Source organism: Ailuropoda melanoleuca, chromosome 7, assembly GCF_002007445.2.
Source record: "Ailuropoda melanoleuca isolate Jingjing chromosome 7, ASM200744v2, whole genome shotgun sequence".
Classification (NCBI taxonomy): Eukaryota; Metazoa; Chordata; class Mammalia; order Carnivora; family Ursidae; genus Ailuropoda; species Ailuropoda melanoleuca.
In genome coordinates this window covers 33,481,307-33,502,920 of record NC_048224.1, presented here as the reverse complement: position 1 = coordinate 33,502,920, position 21,614 = coordinate 33,481,307, and the positions used below count along the sequence as shown (strand labels likewise).

At 37.3% G+C, this 21,614-nt stretch overlaps 1 protein-coding gene across 1 annotated transcript; it reads left to right on the top strand.

The window, feature by feature from the left end:
* The first annotated feature begins 9,468 nt into the window (after positions 1–9,468).
* On the top strand, positions 9,469–10,520 carry LOC100480286 (olfactory receptor 13C3). The gene is given in 2 exon segments (XM_002929574.4): positions 9,469–10,338; positions 10,341–10,520. Coding segments are annotated over 2 exon segments (969 nt in total). The 5' UTR covers positions 9,469–9,549.
* Positions 10,521–21,614: the final 11,094 nt, after the last annotated feature.

Below are 21,614 nucleotides of genomic sequence, written 5' to 3'. Positions count from 1 at the left end.
TTGCTCTTAGATGCAGTGTTCTAAATATGTTTGTTAGGTCCATTTGGTCAAAAGTATGACTCAAATCCAATGTATCCTTATTGATTTCCTATTTGGATGATCTATCCATTGCTGAAAGTGGGGTATTGAAGCCCCTTATTATTGTGTTATTGTTTATTTCTCCCTTTAGATCNTGAAGCCCCTTATTATTGTGTTATTGTTTATTTCTCCCTTTAGATCTGTTAGTATTTAAATAATATATTTAGGTGCNATACCATTGTGCTCAGAAAAGATACTTGGTATGACTTCTGTCCTCTTAAATATGCTTAAACTTGTTTTGTGTCCTCTCATATGCTCTATCCTAGAGAATATTCTGTGTGCACTTGAGAAGAATGTATATTCTATTGCTCTTAGATGCAGTGTTCTAAATATGTTTGTTAGGTCCATTTGGTCAAAAGTATGACTCAAATCCAATGTATCCTTATTGATTTCCTATTTGGATGATCTATCCATTGCTGAAAGTGGGGTATGCCCCTTATTATTGTGTTATTGTTTATTTCTCCCTTTAGATCTGTTAGTATTTAAATAATATATTTAGGTGCTCTGATGTTGGGTGCATGTATATTTACAATTGTTAAATTTGCTTGATGAGTTGACCTTTAAAAATTTTTTTAATTTTATTTAAATTAAATTAATTAACATATAGGGTATTATTAGATTCAGAGGTAGAATTTAGTGACTCATCAGTTGTATATAACACCCAGTGCTCATTACATCATGTGCCCTCCTTAATGTCCATCATCCCATTACCCTATCCCCCCCTACACCCCTCCCCTCCAGCAACCCTCATTTGTAAAAATTTTTAAATTTTATTTAAATTAAATTAATTAACATATAGGGTATTATTAGATTCAGAGGTAGAATTTAGTGACTCATCAGTTGTATATAACACCCAGTGCTCATTACATCATGTGCCCTCCTTAATGTCCATCATCCCATTACCCTATCCCCCCCTACACCCCTCCCCTCCAGCAACCCTCATTTGTTTCCTGTGGTTAAGAGTCTCTTATGGTTTGTCTTCCTCTCTGATTTCATCGTATTTTATTTTGCCCTCCCTTCTCCTATGAGCCTCTGTTTTCTTTCTTAAATTCCACATATGAGCAAAAGCATATGATAATTGTCTTTCTGACTGACTTATTTCACTTAGCATGACACCTTCTAGTTCTACCACATCATTGCAAATGTTAAGATTTCATTTTTAATGGCTGTGTAATATTCCATTGTATGTATACACCACATCTTCTTTATCCAGTTATCTGTCGATGGGCATCTGGGCTCTTTCCATAGTTTGGATTTGTGGACATTGCTGCTATAAACATTGGGGTACAGGTGCCCCTTTGGATTGCTACATTTGTATTTTTTGGGTAAATACCTAGTAGTGCAATTGCTGGGTTGTAGAGTAGCTCTATTTTTAACTTTTGAGTAAACTCCATACTGTTTTCTGGAGTGGTTGTACAGCTGTATTCTCACTACCAGTGTAAGAGGGTTCCCCTTTCTCCGCATCCTCGCCAACATTTGTTGCTTCCTGATCTGTTAATTTTAGCCATTCTGACTCATGTGAGGTGATATCTCGTTGTTGTTTTGATTTGTATTTCCCTAATGCCAAGAGATGTTAAGCATTTTTTCATGTGTCTGTTGGCCATTTGTATGTCTTCTTTGGAGAAATGTCTGTTCATGTTTTCTGCCCATTTCTTATCTTTATAATTGTTGTTTTGAATTCTAGTTCTGATGTCTTGCTTATATCAACATTGATTAAATCCCTGGCAGTGAATACTGCCTCTTGTTCTCTTTTTTGGGGTGAGTTCTTCCATCTTGTCATTAATTCCAGAGCAGAATATATGAGAGAGAGAACAAAATACAAAAATAGCACAATAACAACACCAGAGAAATATACACTAAACAAATCAGAAGAGTTCAGAAACTAAAAAAGAAAAAAGAAAATAAAATCAAACAGAAGGTGAACAGAACAGAACAATAAACTAGATCCTGGTGTGTTTTGGTCTGTTCGTTAAAAGAAACTAGATCACAGGATGCCTGGGTGGCTCTGTCAGTTAAGCGTCTGCCTTCAGCTCAGGTTATGATCCCAGACTCCGGTTTGGAGTCTCTAAACTTTACAGAGTGCTGTGCTGTTCGCCCTTGCAGCTATTCCCAGCAAAGGGAGGGAGGTCTTGTGGCGGCTCTGACTTTTGCTGGGCCCCTGCTCAGAGACTGGTCGCCAGACCGTGCAGCTGTTCATGGTTTATGGCAACATCCGGCAGAAAGCCCACGCCTGGGCTCGCTGTTTACAGCTGGCTTCCGTGGTCCCATGCTTGGGAATTCTGCCGTACTCAGGTACTTCCATTCTTTTTGTGACTCCCCGGGGATCTTGAGACCACACTGTCCCACTTAGGATTCCTCTCTGCTTCGCCACCTGAGCACCTTTCAAGCAGGGACATCCCCCACCAGAGCAGACTTCTAAAAGTTCAAATTTNGGCTCTGACTTTTGCTGAGCCCCTGCTCAGAGACTGGTCGCCAGACCGTGCAGCTGTTCATGGTTTATGGCAACATCCGGCAGAAAGCCCACGCCTGGGCTCGCTGTTTACAGCTGGCTTCCGTGGTCCCATGCTTGGGAATTCTGCTGTACTCAGGCACTTCCATTCTTTTTGTGACCCCCCGGGGATCTTGAGACCACACTGTCCCACTTAGGATTCCTCCCTGCTTCGCCACCTGAGCACCTTTCAAGCAGGGACATCCCCCACCAGAGCAGACTTCTAAAAGTTCAAATTTTGTGCTCCAATGTTTATATTACTTTATGGTACCCGACCTATGAGGCTCCCACACCTCACTGTTTATCTTCTGATATATTGCCTCAGATTCACTTTTCCACACCTCCTACCTTGAAAAAGTGATCACCTTTCTATTTGTAGAATTGCAGCCGTTCTTTTCTTAGATCCCCAGTTGAGTTTGCAGGTGTTCAGAATGATTTGATAGCTATCTAGCTGAATTCCAGGGACCAGACAAAATTAGGGTCTCCTACTCCTCTGCCATCTTACCTCTCTCCGAGTGAGTTGACCTTTTTATCATTGCATAATGACCTTCTTAGTCTCCCATGACAGGTTTTGTCTGTTACGTCTGATGTAAGTATAGCTACCCCCACTCTCTTTTGGTTTACACTTGCATGGAATATCATTTTCCATCCTTCACTTTAAACCTAGGTATGTCATTAAAGCTGATATTAATGTCTTATAGACACAGCATAGTTGGGTCTTGTTTTTTAATCCATCCAGCCACTCTGTGCCTTTGATTGAAGAATTCAATCCATTTATGTTTTACGTACTTTTTTTTTTTTAAAGATTTTATTTATTTATTCGACAGAGATAGAGACAGCCAGCGAGAGAGGGAACCACAAGCAGGGGCAATGGGAGAGGAAGAAGCAGGCTCATAGCAGAGGAGCCTGATGTGAGGCTCGATCCCACAATGCCGGGATCACGCCCTGAGCCGAAGGCAGACGCTTAACCGCTGTGCCACCCAGGCGCCCCTTACGTACTTTTTAATATGTGCAAATTTACTAATGCCATCTTATTAATCACTTTATGGCTGTTTAATAGTTCCATCGTTCCTTTTTTTCTCTCTTGATGCCTACCTTTGTGGATTGGTGATTTTCTTTGATGGTATGTTCTGATTTTCTTCTCTTTATCTGTTGTTAATCTACTATAGGTTTTTGCTTTGTAGTCACCACGCAGCTTACATAAAACACCTTATACGTGTAACAGTCTACTTTACACTGATAGCAACTTAACTTCAATTGCATACAAAAACTGTACTAGTTTACTCCCTCCCTTTTATGTTTTTAATGTGACAATTTATCTCTATTTATATTTTGTATTCATAACAAATTATAATAGCTACAGTTATTTTTAATACTCTTTTCCTTTAACCTCTATACTGTAGTTAAGTGCTGAACACACCATCCTGTTACAAAATTAGAGACTCATGAATCTATGTATTTATCTTAACTAGTGTATTGTATATTTTTATATGTTTTCACATTACTAATTAGTGTTCTTTCATTTTGGCTTGAAGAACTCCTTTCAGCATTTCTTGTAAGGTGGGTCTAGTGGTGATGAACTACATCAGCTTTTATTTGTCTAGGAAAGTCTTTATTTCTCCTTCATTTCTGAAGGATAACTTTACCAAAACTCAATGTTAATATCTACAATATAGGTCAATAGATTTTGCTAAAACACTTTACTTCGTTAATATATTATCTACCTATCAGAATTCATGCCCCAAACTATCCATTCTAGACTTTTTTTTTTTTTTACTCTTGTGGCCTTAAATATGAATTCAACTTTGTCCTGTGGGTTTATTTATTTGTATTTTTATCTGTATTTCTTTTAATTCCAAAAAGTTTGGCAGTGGCATCCTGCATGAAATTAACTTAATCCAAAAGAATGCATATAAGCAAACAAGTTAAATGATTAATTCACAGAAAATATCTGTTTTATTTCATTTATCTAGGTGATTTTTCAACTCCAGCATTTCATTTTGATAATTATCATTCGAATTACTAATTTCTTACATTGAATTAACTCTACTTTGGTAACCATATTTTGAACTAAAAAACTCACATTTCATAAAGTTAGTTTTGTGACTATTTGCCCCTATTTCCAAAAGTTACATGAGTAGGAGAATGTCATTTCATTTTTGAGCTGAGTTCAAGCACAATTTATTCCCAGCACCACTCTTAATTGGGTCTGTGGGACACTGTCCCTAACACACCAAGAAGTTTCTCCATTCCATAGATCTCTCATTCCAACTTTAAATTGCTTTGGGAATTGGGGAACAATTACAACAACTGTTGCATAATAAATATTTACTCTTCCATATCTGTGGAATCTGGCATTGTTTGTTAAACCTGACCTTAATTCAGAATGCTGACATGAATGCTAAGAAGAAACTAACTGGGTCTTCTAGGATATGGTATATCAGTATACAGGTGAGCCTTGAATACCATGACACTGTACCTTTTCAATCTATAGTTAAAGCTGTTATTAATATGAATTTGTAATGTTAATAATCTGGTACAATACAGACACCATTTCATTATCATCAAAATACAGCTGTGAATCATTATTATTGTTAGTATTTCATCATTATTCATATAATGCCTGTTAATCCTTAAAGCAATTTCCTGATGCTATCTCATTTCCTGACAATATCCTTGCAAGGAATGTAGAGCAGGTATTTTTATCACTATTTTACAAATGAGAAGACTGAGGCTATAAATTAGGAGCATAGAACCTCAAACAAAAGATGTTTTAGTCTGAGGCAGCTTTCCCCCATGTTAAACCCATGTCATATATATATTCCAAGGAGTATTAGGTGATCTTCTATTTTTACAGTGCATAAACTGTTAATTATCTGTATAAGATGGCAGCTTGCTAGTACTGCCTGAAAGATACTTTAAAAAAATTAAAACCTGCTGCGAATTAAATATGACATATTGAAGTTTTCCCTGTCGTTAAGCCACAAATACTACATAGGGTAATTGCTTAAGAGTTTAGAAAGTCAGACTTTGTGTATTCAGCCAATCCCCCATCTATTATGTGCAGCCACTGTGTTAAGCTTAGGTGTTAGAGGGATGAGCCAGACAGACAAGTTCCTTCTCCTGTGTCTTTTGTTATCTCACAATATAACAAGATAACCAGTTTAAAGAGAGCTGGGAGCAGAAGTAGGAAGACAAGTCTGGCTCAAGAAGGGTTTGACTTAGTGAGGGGTTTCCTGCCTAGGAGGGAAAGACTGGGAGTTGTTGGCAAGGAGAAGCAGGTTAGGTGGCCTCAGATGTGTTGTCTGGAAGTTGTCTGGAACAGGAAGCCAACAGGCTTTCCAGGCCTGGACCTTTGGGTCCTACCTGGAACGTCTCCATGTAGCCTAGTAAGTCAGTGTCTTCCTGTGCTCTTCTTTTTGCAGTAGTGACTGGGTTGATTAGAGTGCTCATGTCCCTTATCCAATGCATCCTCTGACCAATTTCTGACCTGGGGAGAATTTGATTTATTATAAGAAGTAGTGTAGAATAATTGTAGAATAATTGCCCCTTCCCTCTGGGCACTGTTGAATGAATATAGTCAATTTGTTTTTGTGACCCCAATATTTCTACAGTTCTTCCGAGTATTCCCTTTTGTTGATAATTTCTATACAATTTTAATGATTCCAGTTGGACATACTAGTAAAATAAAGATAATGGGCTTTGGATCTTTCCTCTGCTCATTATTTCAACTGAACCAATTTCAAGGCACATAGGATCCTGAAACAAGAGTTGACTACATAAATGGAATGAAGATCTTTCTTCTTCCCTACCTCTCTCCTCCCTTCCACTTTAAAGGAAGTTCTGGACTTAACCTGAAAAAAATAAAAATTAACAATCTCTTTGTGGCTATTTTTTCAACTCTAAAATTGAGATCTTTATTTTTTTTAATTTTTAAAAATATTTTATTTATTTATTTGACAGAGAGAGAGCGTGTGCGTATAAGCAGGGGGAGTGGCAAGCAGAGGGAGAGGGATTGTAGGACTCCATCCTAGGACCCAGAGATAATGACCTGAGCTGAAGGCAGACACTTAACCAACTGAGCCACCTAAGCACCCTAAAATTGAGATTTTTATATTCCCTTGTCTTTCTCCTCAGAGTTGAAATATTTCTATAGTGTATTCTTAACTAAAATTTTCCTGTACTGAGAATCTTTTTGTCAAGTTGGACTTCTGGCTCCAGGTAACACCTGTTCTATGGTAATTTTCCCAACTACTCTCCCATGACAAACGAAGTGGTAGAATGGGGGAAGAATGGCTTTGCTGAAATTCTCAAAATTACTAGCCCACAGGAAGCCTAAATTTGTGACTTTGCCCAATGTCAAATCTGGTGGTGATTTTGGAAAGATCAATTTTTACATCTGGTCAGTAATTAGTGACAACCCCATTAATCTACATACCTTAATTCCTTGCGTTACATTTCTAATAAAAACTCTCATAAAATCATAGTATGATGGCAATTTTTGGAGAGTACTAATATCACAGGGTCTAAGCCCTCTACCCACGCTCTGTGCTTTGTAATGATGGACCCCTTCCTTACCAAAAGAAATGTCAAATTCTCTGCCCAACTTTAGAGACTCTCTGTGTACCTAGTGTGCTTTCCTTTTCAGATGTGCTTGCCATCATCCCTCCACAGAAACTCCCTTGCCCNAGTAATCTACATACCTTAATTCCTTGCGTTACATTTCTAATAAAAACTCTCATAAAATCATAGTATGATGGCAATTTTTGGAGAGTACTAATATCACAGGGTCTAAGCCCTCTACCCACGCTCTGTGCTTTGTAATGATGGACCCCTTCCTTACCAAAAGAAATGTCAAATTCTCTGCCCAACTTTAGAGACTCTCTGTGTACCTAGTGTGCTTTCCTTTTCAGATGTGCTTGCCATCATCCCTCCACAGAAACTCCCTTGCCCAAAAAGGATGTGCTCTGTTTACTCTTAACTTTGGCTCAACTTCTCACTTTTGGGCTACACCGCTTCTCTTTTCTTTTCTTCCAAACCTGTCTGATTTTTCCCATGTTTCCAGATCTGGCCCAATTCTGAAACACTTCCTAAGTTCTCCCTCGTCTGATTTATTTCTCCTAAACTTCTTCCTTCTGGGAAAATTGATAATTTTCCACTCAAACNGTCTGATTTATTTCTCCTAAACTTCTTCCTTCTGGGAAAATTGATAATTTTCCACTCAAACTTCATAATGTAATTGTATTTATGATGTGTTTTCATGTACTTTTTCTATATCCCTAACTGAATTGTGAGCTTTGTAATGGCAGACACTTTACATTATTCTTTAGTTTATCCTTACTGTGCTTGGAATATGACTAGGTTTAAGGTAGGCTGTCTGTAATATTCTAAAACTATTGTAGTAGTCTGGCACAAGTTTAAACTGCTTTTTAAAAAATGTGTCTTTTAATAATATTTTTTCATAAGAGTCTATAACAACATGATATGAATTTGGAGCTTTCTGTAAAACACAGAAGTATACTTATTTTCCAGATTGACATGTCAATCCATAATAAGGCAAAAGAAAATCAGTTTAGATCAGAAAAATCTGGATACTTTGTCAATTCAGTGTAGATTAAACTCTTGCTACTCAAGTGCTTTCAAGACCTTCTCGTAAGTACTACCTGCTTATGAGAAATGGAGAATCTCAGGAGCTGCCCTGAACTCTAAAATAGAATCAAAGTTTTCCAAGATACCCAGATGATTCATATGTATATGAAAACCAGTGAAGCTATAAACTAGATATATATGTATTTTTAAGAATCTCTATGTCCAGCTGTGGGTCATGAACTCATGACCCTGAGATCAAAAGTCACATGTTCTACCTACTGAACTAGCCAGGCACCCCTATGAACTAGACTGGATCTGGGCCTTGAGCTCCACTTTATTACTTACTGTTTGGTTAACCTTGGCCAAGCTCCATCTTTTATATTTGGGGAAAAAAAATGGGGCTAATATAAAGAATGATTGTATTTTGTAAAGCATAAAATGATGCATATACACACAGTATATATATGTAATGTAATATATATATATAACACTTAAACCTTATTACTATTTTCTTAGGTTGACTTAAACAAGTCAAGGTACACTGTGAAGCTACAGAATAAAATAAGTTAGAGACTATGTAATGTTCTCCAAAGATTGTAACATTCATGCAGAGCTGATCTATGCAGTGGTCTTGTCCTATAACAGTCACATAAGCTACTAAGAGGGGGCTGGAATATGAGATCAACAACTAACTATATTTAAACAGACATTAAATTTTATTTTATGCTATTCAATATATTATTATTAAATGTCTATAAAATGCACAATTAACTGACTAACATAAGGAATATAGTGTCAGGCATAGAAAGAGATAGATAGCAAGTTGCTGTGAAATCACGACCATGATGTCATGGCTGAATCCCATTTCTGGTCCTTGCTGAGTAGACTTTGCCATCTCCACTGCTTGCTTTCTCGGACAGAGGAAGTCAGGCTCATAGTTGGTAATTAGTCAGGAGTTTTAGAAACCTTAACACAAGAACATGCTAACAGCAGGAAATGTTACTTCTCTTGTTTGTCTGNCTGTTTGTCTGATCATAGGTAGAGCTTTACATATTAGCAGTGGGCATCAGCACTTCCAGCATTCCCAGTTTCACTGCTTCCTAGTCACACACATTGTTGAAGATGACTGGATGTCAGAGCTTCAAGCANGTTTGTCTGATCATAGGTAGAACTTTACATATTAGCAGTGGGCATCAGCACTTTCAGCATTCCCAGTTTCACTGCTTCCTAGTCACACACATTGTTGAAGATGACTGGATGTCAGAGCTTCAAGCAAACACTCCTTATAACACCATCTAAAAAAATGAATTGTTCAGGTAATTTGTAACATTTGTTTCTTGGCAGTGAATATATTTTATATTAGAGCTTCACTTGGCATCCTAAAAGCAGATGACATGGATAAAATTAATCAGACATTTGCATCGGACTTTATTCTTCTGGGACTCTCTGGTTACCCAAAACTTGAGATCATTTACTTCGTTCTAATTCTAGTAATGTATCTAGTGATTCTAATTGGAAACGGTATTCTGATCATAGCAAGCATCTTTGATTCCCGTCTTCACACCCCCATGTACTTCTTCCTGGGCAACCTCTCTTTCCTGGACATCTGCTATACATCCTCCTCTGTTCCCTCAACTTTGGTGAGCTTAATTTCAAAGAAAAGGAACATTTCCTTCTCTGGATGTGCAGTGCAGATGTTCTTTGGGTTTGCAATGGGGTCAACAGAATGTTTGCTCCTTGGCATGATGGCTTTTGATCGCTATGTAGCCATCTGTAACCCTCTGAGATACCCTGTCATCATGAGCAAGGTGGTGTATGTACCGATGGCTTCTGTGTCATGGCTCTCTGGTGGAATCAACTCAATTGTGCAAACATCTCTTGCCATGCGATTGCCTTTCTGTGGGAATAATGTTATCAATCATTTCACATGTGAAATATTAGCTGTCCTTAAGCTAGCTTGTGCTGACATATCCCTCAATATTATCACCATGGTGATATCGAATATGGCATTCCTGGTTCTTCCACTGCTGGTCATTTTTTTCTCCTATATGTTCATCCTCTACACCATCTTGAGAATGAACTCAGCCACAGGGAGACGCAAAGCCTTTTCCACCTGCTCAGCACACCTGACTGTGGTGATCATATTTTATGGTACCATCTTCTTCATGTATGCCAAGCCCAAGNGTATGCCAAGCCCAAGTCTCAAGAATTGCCTGGAGAAGACAAGTTTCAAACTTCAGACAAGCTCATTTCCCTCTTTTATGGGGTAGTGACCCCCATGCTAAATCCTATAATCTATAGCTTGAGAAATAAGGATGTAAAAGCTGCTGTAAAATATCTTCTGAACCAAAAACCTATTTGGTAAGTATTTCCTATACAAAAAATGCAGGTCTTTGTGTAATAGGCCTGAAGATGGACTCATTGGTCAATTAGTAAAAACCTTCTTTGGAGAAACTATGATTAAGGAGAGATATTTTTATTCTTCCCCTTCCCTAGTCCTATTCAGCTAGAATTACTGAGAATTGTACTTCACTTTCAACTCAGTTTCCAAAATGTCCTGATCTAGAGCTTACAAGCATGGCGAATTCCATTAGAATTTCATCCTTGGTGATATCTGAAATGAACGTTTCTGGTGTCCTGTGTGGAAATATAATAGAAAACACTCACACACAGCTTTGGAAATAGGCAAGAGTACAAAATCTGCCATTTACAAGCTACCTCAATGACATTGGATAGACTATTCTTTGTACGCTATAGTTACCTTACTTTTAAAAAGGAAATAAATAAAACTGGTTTCAGTGTCATTTGAAGTTTCAATAAATAGGAGAATGAATCTAGAATAACTCTACTTCACAGCGTCCTAGAATTTCAGAATTGAAGCTAAGACTCCAGATTGAGGACTAAAAGGTACTGCTGAGCACCTCTTTTACCATAAGCTAATAATTAGGGGAGCTAAAATCTCCTCCTAAAAGTCACTCTGTTAATATAAATCATACCGTCTTTGCCTTTCCCCCTATATCTATATAAAAGAGAAGCTCAGGCCGAGGGAAGAAGTAATCAAGGGAGTTTTCTACCTTATGGGGTGTGCACAGTGGGTGGTGGGAGACATTTCTCTATAGTCCCTGTGGAAGAATGGAAAACTGTTTTTTCCAACTCAAGTGGGAGAGGGCTGCAAAAGAGCCCTTTAAGGTTTGGGTTCCTACAAAGAAAGCCTGGCTTCTGGCTTGATGAGTGGAGGCCTGCAGAGTTCTTGAGGCTGCAGGCTGGCAGAGGAGCTAGTCTAGAAGGGGGAGGAAGGTGAGTATTCTCTGCCAAATAAAACAGAAACATTTTAAACCTGCCTGAGGTGTTCTTACAGGCTCAGAAGGAGTGGTAAAAACAATGGCTTGGAAAATAAAAATCAGTTCTTACATTTTCCAATGCATTGAAACTCCTCAGTAAGTCTTTTTTGGTTTTTTTCTTTTTCTATTCATTCCTTGTCTAGAAGGTCATTGCCGAGGGCAGGGTATCTTTGGGCCACACCATCTATCTTTTCTGTCATCTCTTAGCCCACTGTGATAGCTGGGCTTTGACTTTATTTCCTACTTAATTTTCCTCTTTCTTGTTTTGTTTTGGAGCCATGATGTAACTCCGTATCTCCTACTTAGAGTCTTCATTCTTTGCCCGTCCACTCCTCGGGTTGACCTAAGTTTCTACCTAAATGATCTGGTCGCTGAATTCTGCTATTCTGTCCCACTAGGAATGAAGTGTTGTGTCACTGCAGAAAACCTCCAGCTGCTGCTCTCTCTTCTGGGTTGGATCACATCAGTGTTGCTTTTGGTTCTATTCAGAAAGGCATACCCTAGACCCTGTGGGTAATGGCTTTTGAATTTCTGGCACTTCTCCCTTCCTCCCTCCCCACTAGAAGCCCTGCATTTGTATCTGACCCTTGTTTAATTCTCTTTAATTTTTGGTATATGACAACAAGGTTTTAGGCATGTAAAAATGTTATTTATATTGTTTAAACCAACTCCTTAGCACCTTAATTTTTAATTGTTTCCTGCATAATATTGAGAATGTTAGCATCTTATATACCATTCACCTGATATAATATTCCATAGGTACATAAAAATGGGTTCAATAGGGCTTTAATATAAACAAGAATGATCATGTCTATTAGTGATCAGAAAGATTCAATGATAAAGTTGCCCTCCCTGGAAAATCAGAAAATTTCCAAGAGATTAAATGTATTATTTTCTGATTAATAAATATTTTTAAATTAAAAAATTATTTTAAAGCGTTTAAAAGGGTGCCTGCGTGGCTCTGTTGGTTAAGCATTGGACTCCTGATTTCAGCACGGGTTGTGATCTCAGGGTTGTGACATTGAGCCCCAAGTTAGGCTGTGTGTTCAGCCCGGAGTCGGCTTCTCTCCTTCTTCCTCCTCTCCCCCTCCACTCCCTCCCCGTGTTTGATTGTGCATGCTCGCATGTGCACACATGTGCTCTCTCTCTCTCTCTCTAAAATAAATAAAACAAATCTCTAAAAAAATATGTAAAAAGTTTTGTCTATATAATGATCTCCCAAAGATATCATTTTCAATATTTCTCCCAGTCATTAGGAGTCATACATTTATCATGTTTTTACTTCGATACTTTATGCACTATGAATAGTTAAGGTTAAAGTTTGTTTTTGTTTTGTTTTTTGATGTACAATACCTATGGTTTCAAAGGATAATTTTTTAAAAAAATTTCTGGGTAGTCTTTTTTTTTTTAATGTTAGTCACCATACAGTACATCATTAGTTTTTGATGTAGTGTTCCATGATTCATTATTTGCGTGTAACACCCAGTACTCATAACAACAAGTGCCCTCCTTAATACCCATCACCGGGCTAATCCATCCCCCATCCCCCTCTCCTCTGAAACTCTCAGATTGTTTCCCTGGAGTCCATAGTCTCTCATGGTTCCTCTCCCCCTCTGATTTCCCCCCTTCAGTATTCCCTTCTTTCTCCTGATGTCCTCCGTGCTATTCTTTATGTTCCACATATGAGTGAAACCATCTGATAATTGTCTTTCTCTGCTTGACTTATTTCACGTAGCATAATCCCCTTCAAAGGATAAATTTTAAGAGGTAGAGTTCAAAGGGCAGACGATGTGGACTTTTTCCAATTTCTAGCTAAATTACTCTCAGAAAGATATTACCCACCCTAAATACCATTATAAGAGTTTCCCCCAATATGTTTACAGCTCTGTTTATATATACACTTACACATACATATTTATATCTTTATTTATCTATATATACACATATTTGTATTTTTTCTTTAAAGCATATTTTTGGAAATTTCATTTTCAAATATTTAACAAAAGAGTGAGTAATTTAATAAAATCCCTGTACCAATAATACAACTTAAATTATTACCAACACATGGTCAACCTTCTTTCATCATTATCTGTCTTCTTCCTCCCGAGTATTTTGTAGCAAATCCTGGCCATAATTACATAATTTTATCTATGTATATATTTATAAATATAGAGACTTTATAAATATAGAGAATCCACCTCCTGGGGGGCATAAACTATGAACAATGCCTTCTCTAGTTAAACAATAGAACAGTGCTGATGAGGACTATGAACCATGAAAAGGGCACATGAGCTACGTAAAAGACATTATTTCTCAGGCCAGTGGGTTGTTGCCGTGGGATAATGCAGGCTGTGTGTTAACTGATTTTCTAAATTTCAAGAGAGGGCAGATTTTAAAATTAAACATTGCAGCACTTACCCAGAATCGGGTGTTTTGAAGAATGCATTAGGCTTCAGAGTGTATACTCATGTATAGCTAACACCTTCCCATAAAGGTATAGGATATGGTCCTGCAGGAGGAAGGCATTTCAGGCCAAAAAAGAGAGTTCTGAAACTTCAGTTGTACCTCCCAGGCCAATGTTGTGCAACTGTCTCTTAGAACATTTCAGTTAGTGTTGGTTTATATATACAACATGTTTCCATTAACTACTTACTGAGTTTGAGTATGTATTTTGTACTCCAAAGGTTGATTTCCCCATGATACTATAATACAGATAGTAGTAACCACCAAATATACTTTAGAAAATGCCAAAGAGCTTCCCATAGGCTCAACAATCACTTTCCCTTCTTTTCACTTTTTGTTTCTTATTACCCAGGTTATCCTCCTTGCGGTAGGACTGTTAGGTTCAGCTAGAGGACGAACCCATACTACTAGCAGCAATTTAAATATGGCCAATGATTCCCCTTTTTCTAGTCTGCTATAGAGAGTAGGGTTGGATAAGTATAAGCATGTAGATTTATCTCATTGACCAGGTAAGAGAGAGACAAAAACCATTAATAAAGAGTATCCAGTGGGAAAAAAGATAGTCTCTTCAACAATGTTGGGAAAACTGGACAGCAACATGCAAAACAATGAAACTGAGCCACTTTCTTACACCGTACACAAAAATAAATTCAAAATGGATGAAAGACCTAAATGTGAGACCTGAAACTGTAAAAATACTAGAGGACAACACACACAGTAACCTGTTTGACATCGGTTGTAGCAACTTCTTTGTAGATATGTCTTCCGAGGCAAGGGAAACAAAAGCAAAAATAAACTATGGGACTTCATCAAAATAAAAAGCTCTTGCACAGCAAAAGAAATAATCAACAAAACTAAAAGGCAACCTATGGAATGGTAGAAGATATTTGCAAATGACATATCTGGTAAAGGGTCAGTATCCAAAATACATAAAGAACTTATAAAACTTAATACCCCCAAAAACAAAGACCAAACTAAAAAATTGGCAGAAGTCATGAATAGACAATTTTCCAAGGAAGACGTAACAGATGGCCAATAGACACATAAAGGATGCTCAACATCACTGCTCACCAGGGAAATGCAAATCCAAAGTACAAGGAGATATCACCTCATACCTGTCAGAATGGCTAAAATCAACAACACAACAAACAGCAGGTTTCAAGGAGGATGTGGAGAAGGGAGAACCCTCTTGCACTGTTGGTGGGAATGCAAACTGGTGCAGCCACTATGGAAAACAATATGGAGTTTCCTCATAAAAATAGAACTATCCTACAATCCAGCTATTGCACTACTAGTTATTTACCCATTAATCCCATTTTTTAAAAAAAGGTGAAAGAAGGAATGATCTATATTATCTTTCTTTTAGGAATGGGCAGTAATATATAGATGTATTGTCATGTGTCATGTTCAAAAATTGAACTCATAAATGCAATCCGTGTCACAGGAATACAGGGTTAACCAAAGAAAAAGAAAATTTCTTAGAAATATAGAAGAAGTTTCTGTAAGCGCCTGCATCATTCCCACTATTTTCTCCATATCTCCCTCCCTAGATATCTCAACAATATAGTCAGTGGTGGTCTTCTTTTAATCCCACATATATTAAGTGTTAACACACATTCATTCAGTCCTGAAAACGATCCTTTTAGTCTCTCATCACCCTCCAGTATTCTAAGCAGGGATTTCAATTGTCTATTCCAATTTTCTTTAGTCCACATCTTGTGGATGAGAATGTATATGATGTTTAATGCTTTGTAACTCATTGAATTTCACTTTAGATAACCAACATTCAAATTAGAATAATACTCTTGCCCTAGGCCTTAAATAGTGGCAGGAGTTTTTGCTTCATTTGCCAGGTTATGCAAATCAAATCCAGAATGAGTGTCTCTCTCCATCAAGACTCGTTGTTATTTACCCAGAAACAAGGGTAATGGGCCAATGTAATCCACTTGCCAGATATGCCTCCTCCTGGATCCTTTTAGTAGGTAGCCCATAACCGCTTTTAGTCCCAGATTTCTCTGCTTACAAGCCTAACAATTATTAGGTACATTTCCAGATCCTGAGGGAGATAGTAAGATGCATATTTCTTGCACACATTGTTGCATTGCTTGAATACCTTTATGTACTCTCATCTCATGTCCCCAAGGGGTCACTGTCCAAAAAGAGAATAAAGACTCCCATTTGTTGTATCTAGTCCTTTTATGAATTCATGTGGAAAATGTAATGATAGACATAGGTATGCCCCACTTTGAAAATCTTTCTTCAATCCATAAACTGCCCTATAACAAACCACCCTATATAGGAGTCTTTTATCTTCCAGTCACATAAGGCCTATATTTTCAGACTAAATTGCTAGTCCATTAGCTACTGTCTGAGAATCAGTAAAAATTCATACCATATCATTATTGTTATTGTCTGATTCCTCTAATGAATGAGGAAGACTATCTTTATTTCTTCCTAGTTATATAGTAACAATGACTTTGTAATGTTGGAATATTTCTTCATCACTTTTACTCCAGTTTCCTTGTTTATAGAGAGGGAAATCTTACTATGATTTTTACAGAGATTTCCAGCTCTAAACTTCTATGATCTGATAATATAAAAGCAACCTGGACATATTTCCATTTGAATTTCCATGTACACATGCTATGGTTTGTGGTGTGAGTGGGTGCGTGTGCATGTTTGTGTCTATGTGCATGCATAAATACCAATCTTTCTTTCTTAAGTAAATTTTTATTTCTCAGAATGCAAATACTTTATTTAAAACATTGTATTTAGGTTCTTTGATGTGTTTTTTATGGCATATAACATGATGACTTAATATATGTTGCAAATTGTGAAATGATTCCCACAGTCGAGTTAATTTATATATCCATCACCTCACAACGTTACTTTTCTGTGTGTGGTGAAAACACTTAAGATCTACTCTCTTAACAAATTTCAAGTGTACAATTGAGTGCTATTAACTATAATTGCCATCCTGTACGTTAGATCTCCAGAATTTATTCATCTTATAATTGAAAGTGTGTACCCTTTGACCATTATCTTTCCATTTCTCCCATTACCCAAAACCCTGGCAACCACCATTCTACTCCCTCCCTGGTCCTATCAGTTTTTTATGGTTATTTTTTAAAAGATTCCACATGTAAGTGAGATCATGCAGTATTTGTTCTACTCCCTGGTCCTATCAGTTTTTTATGGTTATTTTTTAAAAGATTCCACATGTAAGTGAGATCATGCAGTATTTGTTTTTCTATGTCTGATTTATTTTACTTAGCATAATATCTTCTAGTTTCATCCATATTGTCACAAATGGCAAGATTTCCTTCTTTTTTATGGCTGCATAATATTCCATTGTGTGTCTGTTCGTACATCAACAGACTCTTAGATTATTTCCGTATCTTTCCCATTGTAAATAATGCTGCAATGAACATGGGAGTGCAGATATCTCTTTGAGATACTGATTTCATTTCTTTTGTATGTATACCCAGAAGTGAGGTTGCTGAATCATAAGGTATTTTTAATTTTCTGAGGAACATGCATATTGTTTACTATAATGGCTGTATCAATTTACATTCCTACCAACAGTGTTCAGGAGTTCCCTTTACTCCATACCCTCACCGACACTTGTTATCATTTGTTTTTTGATAATAGCCATCCTAATAGATATGAGGAGCTATCTCATTGTGGTTTTGATTTGGATTTCCTTGATAATTAGTGATATTGAGCACCTTTCCTGTACCTGTTGGCCATTTTAATGTCTTCCTTGGAATAATAGTGGCTATTCTATTCAGTTCCTTTGCTCCCTCCCCCCCTTTTATTTGCTATAGAGTTGTATGAGTTTCTTCTTATATGTTTTGAATATTAACCCCTTATCAGATATATGGCTCGCAGATATTTTCTGTCTTTCCGTAGGTTGCCTTTTCACTTTGTGGATGGTTTCCTTTAATATGCAGAAGTTTTTTAGTTTGACGTAGACCCACATATTTATTTGCTTTTGTTGCTTATGCATTTGGTGTCATATACAAAAAAATCATTGCAAAGATCAATGTCAAGTAGCTTTTTCCCCTAAGTTTTAGGGGTTTTATGGTTTCAGATATTATATATAGGACTTTAATCCATTTTAAATTAATTTTTGTGTCAACTTCATTTTTTGCATGTAGTTATCCAATTTCCCCAACACCATTTATTAAAGAGGCTATCCTTTCCCCACTGATTATACTTGTTACTTTTGTCAAAAATAAGTTGACTGTATATACCTGGGTTTATTTCTAAGCTACTTATTCTGTTCCATTGTCTATGTTTATGTATTTATGCTAGTACAATACTGTTTTGATTACTAAAGCTATATAATATCATTTGAAATCAGGGAGTGTGGTACCTCTAGCTTTGTTTTTCTTTCTGAAGATTGCTTTGGCTATTTGGGGTCCATTGGGTTTCCTATAAATTATGGATTGTGTTTCCTATTGCTGTGAAAAAAATTGGTATTTTTATAGACATTGCATTGAATCTATAGATTGCTTTGGATAGTATGAACATTTTAAGTCATGAACAGAGGTCATCTTTCCATTTATTTGTGTCTTTTTCAATTTCTTTTTTTTTTTAATTAATTTATTTGACAGAGATAGAGACAGCCAGCGAGAGAGGGAACACAAGCAGGGGGAGTGGGAGAGGAAGAAGCAGGCTCATAGCGGAGGAGCCTGATGTGGGGCTCGATCCTATAACGCCGGGATCACGCCCTGAGCCGAAGGCAGACGCTTAACCGCTGTGCCACCCAGGTGCCCCCTTTTTCAATTTCTTGACCAGTGTCTTATTGTTTCCAGTGTACAAATATTTCATTTTGTTAAATGGTATCCTGGAACTTCCTGAATTAGTTGATTAGTTCTAACAGTCTTTTTGGTGGTGTTTTTAGGATTTTCAGATATAAGATCATGTCATCTGCAAACAAAGATAATTTAACTTCTTCTTTTCCAATGGGTGCCTTTTATTTCTTTTTCTTGCTTAATTGCTCTGGATAGGACTTCCAATACTATGTTGAATACAGGAGGGCACTCTTGTCTTGTTCCCAATCTAAAAACTTTTTTTAGCCTTAAACATATGAATTCACTTTTTTACTATAAATTTATTAATTTTATTGCTTGTCTGTATTTTTTTCAGTCCCCAAAATAACGACAATACATTTAATTCACAGGAAATATCTGCTTCATGTCATTCATAATATCTAGATAATTTTTTAATTCTAGCATTCCATTTTGGTAATTACCACTTGTATTGAGATCTTACTTTGAATTAACTTTGCTATTTTAAACTAAAAAGCTCTTACATTTTATAAAGTTAGTTTTGTGAATATTTGCCCCTGTTTCCAAGAGTTACATGGGTAGGAGAACGTCATTTCATTTTTGAGCTGTGGTTCAAGCACAGTTTATTCCCAGCACCACTCTTAATTGAGTCTGTGGGACACTGTCCCTAATGCATCAGAAGTTTCTCCGTTCCACAAATCTCTCATTCCAACTTTAAATTGTTTTGGGAATTGGGGAACAATTATAACAAATGTTGCATAACAAATATTTACTCTTCCACGTCTGTGGAATCTGGCATTGTTTGTTGAAACTGACCTTAATTCAAAATGCTAACATAAATACTAAGAAGAAAGTAACTGGGTCTTCTAGGAGGTGTAAATAATTTATAAGTGTACAGGTGAGTCTTGAATACCATGACATTGTACCTTTTCAATCTGTAGTTAAAGCTATTATTTTTTTAAAAGATTTTATTTATTTATTTGAGAGAGAGAGAGAGAGCATGAGCTGGGGGAGAGGCAGATGGAGAGGGAGAGGCAGACTCCCTGTAGAGCAGAGAGCTTGATGCAGGGCTCAATCCCAGGACCCCAGGATCATGACCTGAGCTGAAGGCAGACACAACCGATTGAGCCACCTAGGCACCCTATAGTTAAAGCTATTATTAAATGGAGACTTAAAATGTGAACAGCATGAGGCCATACAGGTACTAATTTATTATTGCCAAATAGCTATGATTTATTATTATTGTTATTATTTGTATAATACCTGTTAATCCATAAAGCAGTTTCCATATGCAACCTAAGTTTTTCTGAAAACAGACCTGTGAGAGAAAAGCAAGGTAGTTATCACTATCTCGCAAATGAGAAAATCGAGACTATATATTAGAAGAAAAGAACCTCAAACTTGGAGTCTTTGCTACTAAATTCCAAGTACTTTTTAACTGGTCTAATCCCATGCTATATCTATTCAAGTGAGTATTAGTCAATCTTGCTGCACTTTCACTATATAAATTGGTAAATATAAGATGGCATCTTAGTGCTGACTTAAATATATATATTTTTTGAAACTTAGAGCCTGCTGCAAATGAGCAATTTGGGCATATTAAAATGAATATTAATCCACAAATACTGTACAGAGAAATTTCTTTTTTTTTTTTTTAAAGATTTTATTTATTTATTTGACAGTGATAGAGACAGCCAGAGAGAGAGGGAACACAAGCAGGGGGAGTGGGAGAGGAAGAAGCAGGCTCATAGCAGAAGAGCCTGATGTGGGGCTCGATCCCATAACGCCGGGATTACGCCCTGAGCCAAAGGCAGACGCTTAACCGCTGTGCCACCCAGGCGCCCCTGTACAGAGAAATTTCTTAAGAGTGTAGAAAGTAAACCTTAATCTATTTAGTCAAAACCCATTCATAATGTGCAGCCCCTTTGTTAGGTCATCTGTGAGTAGTGATAAGCAAGACAGACAAGCTCCTTCCTTCTTGTTATCTTACAATATACAAATACCAAATTAGATTTCTGGGAGAAGAATAAAGGCAGCAAGACAGATCTGGCTTGAGGTGGATTTGAATGGTGAGGGAATTTATGTCCAGGAGGGGGAAGACTTAAAGCATGTAGCAGAAGTGGTTTAAAATATATTGTCACTACTCTTTTTTTGGAAAAAGAAGCCGATAGGCTCTCCCAGGCCTGGATCCCAAAAAGGCTGGATTAGGAACATCACCATATTTCCTGCTAAATCAATGTATTACTATCTTCTTCCTTTTGTGTTCATGCCTGGGCCAATGAGACTGCTCATGTCACTTATCTAAAGTACTCCTTGACTAGTTTCTGAGCCCCACTTTGGGAGAACTTTGATTTATCCTAAGAAGTAGTTGTAGAATCATTCAGAGAAATAGAGTATTCCAGGCATATGATTCAATTCCATAGTTCTGAACTCCATGATAAAAAGTATTAAGTCCTCGAGACTGAGCCATTTTCCTTGTATATTGTTAGCTGCATACAGTCAAGTTTTGCTTCTATGACTTCAATATGTCCACAGTTACTGGCCATTTTCTTGTGGGCCATTTTCTGTTGTTGACACATGCTTTCTATACAGATTTTTTAAAAAGAGTTATTGATTTATTTTTAGAGAGAGCAAGTGAGAGAGGGAGAGAGAGCAAATGCATGAGCAAGGGAAGGGGCAGAAGGAGAGAATCCTTCAGCAGACTCCCAGCAGAGTGTGGAGCCCAGTGCAAGGCTCAATCCCAGGACCCTGAGATTCTGACCTGAACTAAAATCAATAGTGGGCTGCTCAACCAACTATTGAAATATTGAGGGAGCCACCAGGTGCCCCCTATACAGATTTTAATGCTACTTGTTGCAC